The sequence below is a fragment of the Chelonoidis abingdonii genome, chromosome 3 (genome assembly GCF_003597395.2).
Source record: "Chelonoidis abingdonii isolate Lonesome George chromosome 3, CheloAbing_2.0, whole genome shotgun sequence".
NCBI lineage: Eukaryota > Metazoa > Chordata > Testudines > Testudinidae > Chelonoidis > Chelonoidis abingdonii.
This window is the reverse complement of record NC_133771.1, coordinates 137,785,016-137,796,127: the sequence shown is the minus strand read 5'-3', so window position 1 is coordinate 137,796,127 and position 11,112 is coordinate 137,785,016. Positions and strand designations below refer to the sequence as shown.

Sequence of the window (11,112 nt, the reverse complement as noted above, 5' to 3'; positions counted from 1 at the left end):
CAAGTATCAGAGGGGTAGCCGTGTTAGTCTGAATCTGTAAAAGCAGCAGAGAGTCCTGTGGCACCTTATAGACTAACAGACGTTTTGGATCATGAGCTTTCGTGGGTGAATACCCACTTCGTCAGATGAATGTAGTGGAAATTTCCAGGGGCAGGTATATATGAACATCTCAATAGGGGCTCATGCTGTTTAAAGGTGACCATTACACACATTAACATCTGCATAACATGAGACTCTGGCTGCATAGATCTTAGTGGAGGATCGGACCCCCATACCTGATCAGAGAGCACTGCTGAAGTCAGGAGTCCATCCGTGTGGAGTTCCATGTATGATTGAGGCATACGATGTCCATCATGTCACATTTTATAACGAATTTATCAGACTTCTATGAATAGAATTCATGGTGGTTAAGTCCATTAATGTCTATTAGCCAGGATGGGTAAGGAATGCTTTCCCTAGTCTCTATTTGTCAGAGAGTGGAGATGAATGGCAGGAGAGAGATCATTTCATCATTACCTGTTAGGTTCACGCCCTCTGGGACATCTGGCATTGGTCACTGTCGGTAGACAGGATACTGGGCTGGATGGACCTTTGGTCTGACCCAGTATGGCCATTCTTATGTTCTTAGATAAATACCCACCATCTAATAAACCCCTTCCAATCAGCTATCATTCTTCTCCCTTGCCAAAAACATTGGGAAATAGTAGGCTTTGCAGTGAGCCCAGAAGGAACAGAAGTCAGCTATGCTAAGCACTGTACAGACCCCAAACAACAAGGAGCTTAAAATCAAAGTATAACATAAGACACCAGATGGTTACAGATAAACAGAGGAGTACCAGGAAATAATGATCGTACTGGGCAGTGGTGCCCCGCAAGTTTTTCTTGTAGGTATCATGGCAGAGAAGGGTCTTAAGAAGGGATTTGAAGCAAGATAATGAAGTAGCTTTGTGAATGTTTACAGAGAGCTCATCCCAAACATAAAGGGGCAGCATCGGAGAAAGCCCAAAGGAGCCTGTTTGAAAATATCTCAAATGGGAGATGGAGGCTGGCATTACTGGCTTATGGAGAGTTGAGAAAAGTGCTGTTTTTACTGTTAGTCTGTTTTGTGGTTTTTCAGCATTCAATATTTAATATTTGAAATATGATAAAATATTTTTAAAACTGCAAAACTGAACAATATGAAGTAGATGTCTGAACATATGTAAACATGGCTTCATTCTCCAGCAAGCTTCCCCATTTGATGCAATATAAAAAGCAGAGTACATGTTGGTAGTCACACTGGGACAGGAAATTTGGGCAAAAGTTTGTATTGTGGAACCCAAAGGACAAGAGGCACATTTTACTATTCTGAATATCATCTCAGTTCTCCAGTGGGGCTCCCATGCTTGTGCCATGAGTATGTAAGCAGGGCATGCTGGGATGTTGCACTGGAGTGGGGGCTGGCCCTCTAAGGATAAATGGATGACATAAGAATTTTTTTAAATGTCCTACTCTAAGATGTTGAGTTCCACTTTTAGCCTTCCTACTCGGTTGCAGAACTTACTGTTGTACTGACAGAATTTTGTAAAAACATGTCTAGCACCTTTAAAACTTTTGTAAGAAGGGAACAGTAGTGGCTTTGAGCTAGTTACAGTGCAGGCACAAGTTATGCAAAGTTCCTCAAAGCTTTTCCAATCAGTCATTTAGTGGTTAGAGTGAGAGTAGGAGGAGCTGGAATTACTGGCTTCCTTCCCTGGATCTGCCACATGCTTACTGTGTAACCTTGGGCAAATCATATAATCTGTGTCCCAGCTTTCCCCTTTTTCAAATACAGTTATTTCTCTTATAGGAATGTTGTGAGACTTAATTCTTTGTCTGTAAAGCACTTGGAGATCCTTGTATTAAAGCAATTAATAAAAGGCAAAATATATATAACACTAATTTTAACTTATGACTAGAAACTAAAAGAAGGTTGGAGTTTAGAAGGTTTCTAACCATCGGAAGAGTAAGATTCTGGAACAGCCTTCCAACAGGAGAAATTGGGGCAAACAACTCAAGTTTTAAGATGGACCTTAATAAATTTATGAATGGGACTATGACTGTGTTGCTTGTGATAGCAGGGGACGGGACTTGATGACCCAGGAGGTTCCTTCCAGTCCTGTAACCTGTGTTATGACCTAAGCCAGAATTTGACCTTCAATCTCCAAATATTAGTGCACTAATGTATTGCACAAACTACTGAATTGTCCCTGGATTGCTTTACCATTTGTGAAACTGTTCAATTTTATGTAGTATGAAAAAAGAAATCCCTGTAGTAAAAGCTAAAATTTCAGTTTACTTGATTATTCCATATAATGCCAGAATAACTTCCAATTAAGTATGAAAGATATCAGTTCTCTCCTCTCAGTTCCCAATGAAATAATCAGTCTTCTCTCATTTGTAGCAAAGCCTACATCTGGAGATGGCAATGGCATGGATGTCATAGATCAGAATCTGGTTGCTAGAGCAAAAGAAATACATTATCTTATTTTGTTACTTAGTGTTGGGGGATGAGAATCTGTTGGAACTGAAAAAATTTAACTTGATTTTACTCATCTTAAATTTCAAGGTGGTTATTTTCCTGAAGAAAAAAACACACCTGCAGTCAATCAGTTAACAAAAAATGAAGTAATTGACAGGTTTGCATTTTGCTTGCCCTGTGTTTTGAAACTAAGACAGCTGCGAAGTATTCAGTAAGATATAAATGTCTTTGCATTGGAAAAAAATAAGAATTTGGCACAGGACAACTGGTTGTTCCACGGAGGTCAAATTTTAGGACTCTGAAGATCTTCATGTATTTTGCTCTATGCAGAAACCTGTGGTCAACCATAAATGACAAAATGATTTTTAGTCACCTATTAGTATGTTAAGAGTATTGCACATGAAACTAAACATAGCTTTATTGTGTCAGAAAATAGATCATTTCATGTTTCCAAAGAAATCAGCCTATAAAGACAGTAGCATAACAATCTGATACTCCTTTAGATAGTCACCAGAGGATGTGAAACAATGGAAATGACCCTACGGAGGAATGGGTTGGGCCAGCTTGGATTCCACGTTAACTTCGAAGGAATAGTAGCAGATGTGGAGCCATTTGGTTTTGCATGGAAGGCAGGCCTAAAGCAAGGGAGCCGTCTAGTTGAGATCTGTAAAGTGGCTGTGGCAACCTTGACTCATGAACAAATGATTGACCTTTTACGCACGTCGGTGACAGTAAAGGTGGTGATTATTCAGCCGCATGAGGATGGATCACCTAGAAGGTAACAAACAACAGTTCTTAATGTGACATTTCCAACTGTCTTTTCTTTGCTGGTGCTTATTATTTGGCTTTTTAACAAGTGCTGTCTTTGGTAAAGACCCTTAGGAAATGGATATTGTCTCTCATATTTGGTAATAATGGGATTGTGGTGTTAAAGCAATTCAGGAAAAAAAGAGCCATTACCTTGTAATAGAAGATAAAATGTGATCCTGTAAGCAATTTAATGGCAAATTGACTTTAGTTTACTTCTTATCCTCTCAAGCCTTATAAAGTGTAGCATGACTGAACAATTTTAAAAATTGGTCGTGACTTCTCTTCCACAGGAGACAGTTTTATTCTATTTTAATATTAGTTTTGTAAATTAGGAATCCTTGCCTGAACAATATACTCTTATTTCCTTTGAGATTTCTTTGACTTCTAACTATTGAGATAGGGGACTTTTATTTTAACCTGTGATTAACAAACAGAGAAACATTGGATGTGAGAGATATATGGGATCATGCCACAGCTTCTTTCCCATTCTCTGTAAATATCTGCTCTAAGTCATTCACATTAACTGTTGAATCATATCAGTTGAATCATTAGCTAAAACTAAAATCTTGCTGTAACATGAAATAAATGGGTCATGCTTGGGAAAAGAACATAAGAAAAGATGACTGTATCATTCTTTCTATGGGTGGGGTGCAATGCCTGCCGGTGCCTCTCTTTGATTAGGGTGCTGTTCGTGGCCGGAAGATTTTTGCCTTGTTGCCACCTTTTGAATAAAAATACATCAGCTGACAACTTACATTCAAAACTTCACAAAAATTCAATCTTATCTCACTCATCCTTTACCTGTGCACCATGAGTTTGGCTAATGAGTCTAAATTAGAAGTGTGCTTCAGTAAATTGAATTACTTGCTTGTCTCCTTAAATCTTTTGTTGATATTCGTTTAATTTAACAAAGGAAAAAAAAATAGGCATGCTGCTCTTGGCATGAAAATCAGCCGTACATTTTTACAGCATATACAATGATGTGAGTTATTGGCAAACTATGTATGAATGCTGGTGCGTTCTCCAGTCAGTTACTGGATGGATGAATGACACAAAAAGTTCTCCTCCCTGCCATAACCTGCACCTCCAAGTGTTGGGGTCCTTTTGGGGCGGCGGGAGGAGAGAGAGAGAGAGAGACAGACATACACACACCTCTGTTTTCACTACTTGCATATAATTTGCAGTTAAATGTCCCTCTGCTTAGCTCAGCTTTTCTCTCCATCTGCTTCTGAATATGAATTTTCACTGTGTTGTGTTGTGCACATTCCCAAGCTGATTACAAAGTAGAAGCCTAATGAGCTGATTCATTATACTTAAGATAAAATGTATATTTTATAGTGCTTGGTAGAATTATGTATTGTTTATGAGCAGTTTTTACATATCATGTGATACATTTTCTCAGTTAAAATTATGAAGTAAAAATTCAGTATAATACACTAAGAGATGCATTGCATCTGCTCTATCTGTAAGTTAGAGTTCTAGCTGTGTGCCACTGAACCGGAAAGAAAACTTCAAACCATCTCCTGGGGAACCAAAATATAGATTCGTCACATCTTTCAGAACTGGGTATCTAATCACTACTTAAAAATAAATTGAAGATTACTTTTAAATTTACAGTCTAGCTGTAAAATGTGTAAAGCACCAGTGCTTTATTAAAATAAAAAGCCATGTAATCAAAAATAAAGTTACAAGAGAAATGGGACTCTTCACTCCTGCCTTTTCTGTTCACTGGGCCCAGTTCTGATCCCACCGAAGTGAAAATCCCAAGATTTTCGGAAGTGTGACTAGTGATTTGGGGAACAATTTGAGATACCTGAAAGGGGCCTGATGTTCAGAAATTGCTGAGAACCCACCCTCTCCCAAAATTGATAATTGAAAGAGAACAGACAGACAAGAGCTGGGGGAAAGGAACACAACGGTTGCAGGAACATTAACAGTGTTGAGCAACTCTTCCTGCACCCAGCAGTTTAGTTGCCTTTCAATTTGCTATATGATACATTTAAATGCAACAGTTCAGAGGCACTCAGTTTATCATCTCCCTTAAGTGTTGTCTAATACGGTGTGATCTTAAGGATCTGGCTGCAGACCAAGGGCGTTTACATGCACGTTTTGGATGATTTCCAGGAATTCTCCCTTTGGTGGAAACCTGGAGGCAACCTCCAGTGGCAAATCCCTAGTGAAATGCTCCCTGTGCTAGAGTTCCAAGGTAGGCTACTCCTTGCAGCAGGGAGCATAGATGAAGATTTATTTTGTGTGTTCTTAGAAATAATATACAATCAGTTTGCTATGACCCCACACATCTTGCTCTTTCTCCTCCCTCCTTGTTTGACGGGCAACAAATGATTCTTTAGTTTTGTCTACCTCTAGTCACTTAGGCCATGTCTCCTCCCCTTTCTCCTCCAGGCTCCTTGAAAAAAAGTAGCACAAGGAAACTGTCACTATTCAGGGTAGTTGTTTTTAAAAAAACTTTCTCCAGTTTTTCCTAATTTCTCTTAGAATAAGCAGAAATGAGAAGGATGCTTTCCCCAAGGATATTTCTCAAGGACAATGAGTATACTAGCTTCAGGGATACAAATTTGAGCCTCTGTCCTCATTTTCTTTTGTTCCTTGTGGGATACCCACTGCATCTGGCACAACAGTAGCTTCTGGGGTAAATCAGAGAACTTCTGTGGGCCAGTATGGTCTCAGGCATACATGCAGCGCAAGGCAAAGCCTCTTCTGGGAATTTATGCTTTTTGGGAGACTGTGGATGTGAAAAAGTCTTTAGACAGGCTAGTGAACGAGCATTTTAAATTAGAGAAATGCTGCATGCTTGTTTAACCTCCCTTTTGGTTGATCCCACTGAGGTATGTCTGCATTTGAATTGGAAAGTGTGATTCCCAGCTCATGTAGACATATTCATGCTAGCTCTTCTCGAGCTAGCATGCTAAAAATAGCAGTATGACTGGGGAAGCTTGAGCAGCAGGTTGGACTAGCCACCAGAGCACATACATACTCAGGGGACCTGTGTATGTTTCTTGAGCAGCTAGCCTGAGCTGTTGCCAGTGCTACCCCAGCCACACTGCTATTTTTAGATGCTGGCTCTAGCGGACCTATAGTGGGTATGTCTGTGCAAGCTGGGAATCACACCTCCCAGCTCAAATGAAGATGTAGCCCATGAAAACATGGTCATCTATTCCATTAGAAACCAATGTCTCTTCCAAAGATACCTGCATTCAGATGATTAAGGAGACTGTAGGAATTTTGAACTATCTGCAACCCTGTTGAACCCTAACGCTTAGGCTGTGTATATTTGGAGGGCATGCATGGAACTGGGGAGGTGGCCGGGGGGGGCGCGGGATCTCAGATAATGTAGAGCAATTCCAGCTCCCTTAAGAGCCATCATGAAGCAACTGAGTATTTTTTGTCAGCAATCATGCCTCTTAATAAATGACATTCTGCTAGGTTTCCTGGATGTTCTTTACAAGTGTTTTAGAAATGACAGTGTGATACCTTTTAGCTTAGACATTGAGCAGAAGATTTTTTAGGCAGTGAAATAATAGGTATCTTCCTTAAGGAGTTTTTAATTGTTTGGAAATTGCCTAGACACTTTTTCACAAACCATGTGATTAGAGCTATTTGGAATGTCCCAACAAGTCCAGAGTTCCAGGGTGGGTAGGTATTTAAAACTATTAATAGTTTCCAAAAACTTAATAGGCACAAGACTGGAAGTAAAGTGGCTGAACCAGTTTGTAGGGTGTCAGAAGTTCAGGATGGAAACCATATATTAATCTCTTCTAGAACTATCCCCTGAAGACTCTCTGGAATTAATCTGCAAGAAAGATGCATATCTGCAAATCCTGATTCATGCATTTCAGGGTGGTTCAGCCCTACTTCTAGTACTTGATCCTTTCAGTGCTTTTGATTACTGCCCAAGGATCTTCCTGTAAACCCTGATGTAGTAGTGGCAGTAATTCTCCTGGGAGGGAGAGTATTTGTATGACGGNTTTATTAGGTGGGGGAATTTTCCCCGGGGGGGGGACAGTTGTTGTTAGGGTGGGCCCCCCCCCCCCCCCCCCCCCCCCCCCGCAGTCCAGGATGCCACCTGATGTACTGGGGTTTCACTGAGCTGCCTGCTCCACTAGCCTGGGCTCCATCTCCCTGTTTTGCTGAATCAGGCTTTCCGGCCTCTGACAGCACGCACACACAGGTAGGGATGCACCAGCTGTAGAATCACACACACTCTGCAAGCAGCTCTCTATGGGAAGATTCAGCTAGGAAATTACCCAGGACTCAAGTACACACTCCCTTTTGGGGAGTAAACCCAAAATAATAATGTCTTGCATTGTATAGAAAAGTCTTCACAGCACAAGCTCATAAAAATTTGCGCTATCCCTTTATGTGGAGAGAGAGAGATGCACAGCTTCTTGCCCCTCCCAGATATGAATTGCACAAATTGGGTTATGTTATAAACAAGAAATCAGTTATTAACTGTGAAAAGGCAGATTTTAAGTGATTATAAGGGATAGCAAACAGAACAAAGCAGATTACTAAGCAAATAAAACAAAACATGCACACTGAGCTTAAGATCTTGAAGAGACTGGTTTCAAGAAGTAATTTCTCACCCTAAATGTTGGTTTTGGGCTGATTGCAGAAATTCTTGAAGGTTAGCTACCTTTCTTGCAGCTTAAATCCTCAAGTATTGTATTCACAGACCAGAACCCTTTTCCAGCCTGGGTTCAGTACTCCTCCCTCTTTCCCTTTGTCCTTGTTCCTTAGGTGTTTCCAGCAGTCACCGTGGCTGGGGAGTCAGTGAAGGGTGAACCTAGATCAACTTACTCCTCAGCCTTAAATAAAATTTACATAAGGTGGGAATCTTTTGTTTCCCAGTCTTGACCTCCCCCTCCTTTTAGTGGAAAAGTACTAGAAGTCCAAGATAGTGTTTTAGTACCAGGTAACATGACCACATGACCTAGTAGTGTCACTGCAAGGTCTCTCTCAGGGAGGAGAGAGATGAATATCTTCAAAGTCTTATTGTTTCTTCCTAATGGACCATCAAGGTTGATGGCCTGTTGTCTGGTGGGTGTTTCCCAAGTACACTCCAAGTTATAATTGTTACATAGTCAATATTCTTAATTTTAGATACAGAAATGATACATGCAGACAAATTGGATATCATTCAGTAAATCATAACTTTTCCAATGATACCTTACAAGACCCATCTGTCATTAAAATATATTTGTTTGCCATATCCATATCATAAGTATATTTCCATAAAGAATATGTGGTGTAACGTCACAACTTGTCATACCTTGTTTAGAGTTTTGGCTCATCGGAACATGGTCATCTTGTTTCAGCAGTCTGCTTTTGTGAAAACAAGGTCAAAAGCTAGTTTTGGTTTCTGGACCTAGTGATGAAAGTGTTGTTTTTAGTTTTTTAAATCTCATTTCCTTTCAGTAGAAGTCATTGGTGGGAACAGGAACTAGTCAGATTCAACAAGCGTTTCCATCCCTGGAAAGAATCATTCAGCAGATTGAGATGCAAAAGCCTCTTCTGCTCACTCCTGGAACTGATTGTGACTTGGTCTTAGCTACACCTGAGGAGCCACTAGCAGATTTTTTTGAATTTAGGAGTGTAGTTATTTGAACTAGAGAAGAAATGAGCTCCACGAAAAGATGAAAAGAGAGAACATCTAACAGAATATGCCCCAGATGGTTCCAATTCATGTGTAACTGATAACAGATACCAGTATCTTGGCTTGGCCAGCCTGAATAAACCATAAGATGGCAACCAGGTATTTGTGTGGAGTTGTCTCTGATGTATGCCATTGAGCACAAGAGAGGTACGCCTTCTGCACCATGGGAGATAATCCTTTTATTATCAAATCTTTGTCAGAACCAGCATTGTGGCAGCAGTAGCTTACATAAATTAGCAAGGGGTTCTCAAAATACATTTCCTGTCAAGAGGAGTTTCTTTCCATTGCGGGGCATAATCAAACCTTTGCTTCATTCAGGTTTTGCATGTCTAGAGGGAGGATGGTGGAGAAGCAGAGAGAGGTTTCATACATAGTTTTGCATTATTTCATTTAACCTACGCTTCTGTCATGAGATTTTGCTCATTGGAGAGAATTTATTTTCCAACTCCTATTTAATTTAAAGAAGAAAAAATGACCAGAAGGAGAAAACATTTTCTTCCAATGCATGATACACCTCTACCCTGATATAACATGAATTCTGATATTATGTGGTAAAGCAATGCTCCGGGGGGGCGGGGCTGCGCACTCCAGCAGATCAAAGCAAGTTTGATATAATGTGGTTTCACTATAACACGTTAAGATTTTTTTGCTCCCGAGGACAGGGTTATATCAAGGTAGAGGTGTACTTTATTTCATGAAGTTTCTATGTATATATGGGGGTGATCCTGGAGAACTATAGTCAGTCAGCACTTTTAAAAAATCAAATTCTAATAATAATTGTACAGCAGAAGACATGAGTTTACCTTTGACTTGTGACTGGCCTATTTTTGTCATCTTGTATTTTAATCTCATTTCTTATGAAAGCACTGTAGTTTAAATGACATTTTATGAACATGTAATTAGATACAAAGAAAATCAGAGGTTTTGAATTCTACCATTAGATGTATCTTAAATTTGTCTCAGATTAGCTATCGTTAAGACGTTGATATTCATTAACTGCTCCATTTCTACTAGAATCAAAGTACAAATAGAAATTTTGGCTCTGAATGAGAATATACATCTACTCTTAGCTAAGAAAACCACATTTGTTTCATAGAACAACCATCTAGCATTTTATTAAAGCCCCTTTTCCAGTTACTGAGAGAATCAACTGATTCTTCCCTGGCTTGAAAGGGAAGCAGTTTTCACTTAACGGTGTTGACTGCTGAGTTTTAGGAATAAAGAGCAGTAAGAACTTCCTCTTTGGGAAAGGAGGGGTGCTTATTACCACCAGCATCTTGCTGGGATCAAGTTCTTGAGTGAGTTTACTTGCGTTGGATATGACTGCCATGTAGAAGTTTGGGAATTACACTCTTCAAATGAAAATAAGAGTTTAAAGTGTGGAAGGGTGTTTCCAAAGCAGTCCAGTCCCAGACCTTAACTGTTTTAGTTTAATTTTAAATAGGGATGATGGCTTACCTGCGATGCAGCCTTCAGTCCCCCACCATTATAAATTTTTAATTACATCTTGTAAGTATGAACACATCTAGAATATTAACACACTGAATCATTAACTATGAGTTTTTATTTTTAATATAAGATCATTTGCAACATAATTCTTTCCAGCACACAGAGAGATGCCTTGGAATCTTGCTCATATTTAAAGATGGTGGTTGTATGGGTGAGGAGGGGGGAATTATTCAGTGCAATATATCAAACTCCTACTGTCAACACATTCATATAATAGATGTTTTCCATCACTTTCTTATTCATTTCTGCCAGTAGATCATTGCATGTTGACTCCCTGCGCTTCTGCTCCACTTGAGAGCAGAAGTCTGCCTGCAAAATCAATCACAGGATCAGAGCCTAAGTTTGCTAATTAGCAAAAATAATAAACTTGTTTTCGACTTTGAAATTGACAGAACACTTACCACTTTGTTTTCTTCAACTATTAAGTTATTATGCGCAAATTGGGATATCACAAATATTTGCATGGCAACACACTGATGTTCATCCACAGAGGAGAAACTGCTAAATACCTTCTGTTCCAGTAGAGTGTAAGAACACGCAAGACAATGCATTAGTTTTTGTATAAATGTTCATATTTCAGGTTTGCTTCTGTAGGACTCTACCTTTAAGAAGATTTTGT

The 11,112-nt window shown here is 39.6% G+C and overlaps 1 protein-coding gene across 8 annotated transcripts in view; it reads left to right on the top strand.

The window, feature by feature from the left end:
* The window catches only part of SIPA1L2 (signal induced proliferation associated 1 like 2), a 277,958-nt gene that overhangs the window by 190,218 nt on the left and 76,628 nt on the right, over positions 1-11,112 (top strand). For all 8 annotated transcript variants that reach the window (XM_075064154.1, XM_075064151.1, XM_075064152.1 and 5 more), the window contains one exon: positions 3,004-3,278. In XM_075064154.1, coding sequence (XP_074920255.1) covers positions 3,004-3,278 — 275 coding nt within the window. The remainder of the gene's footprint in view (positions 1-3,003; positions 3,279-11,112) is intronic.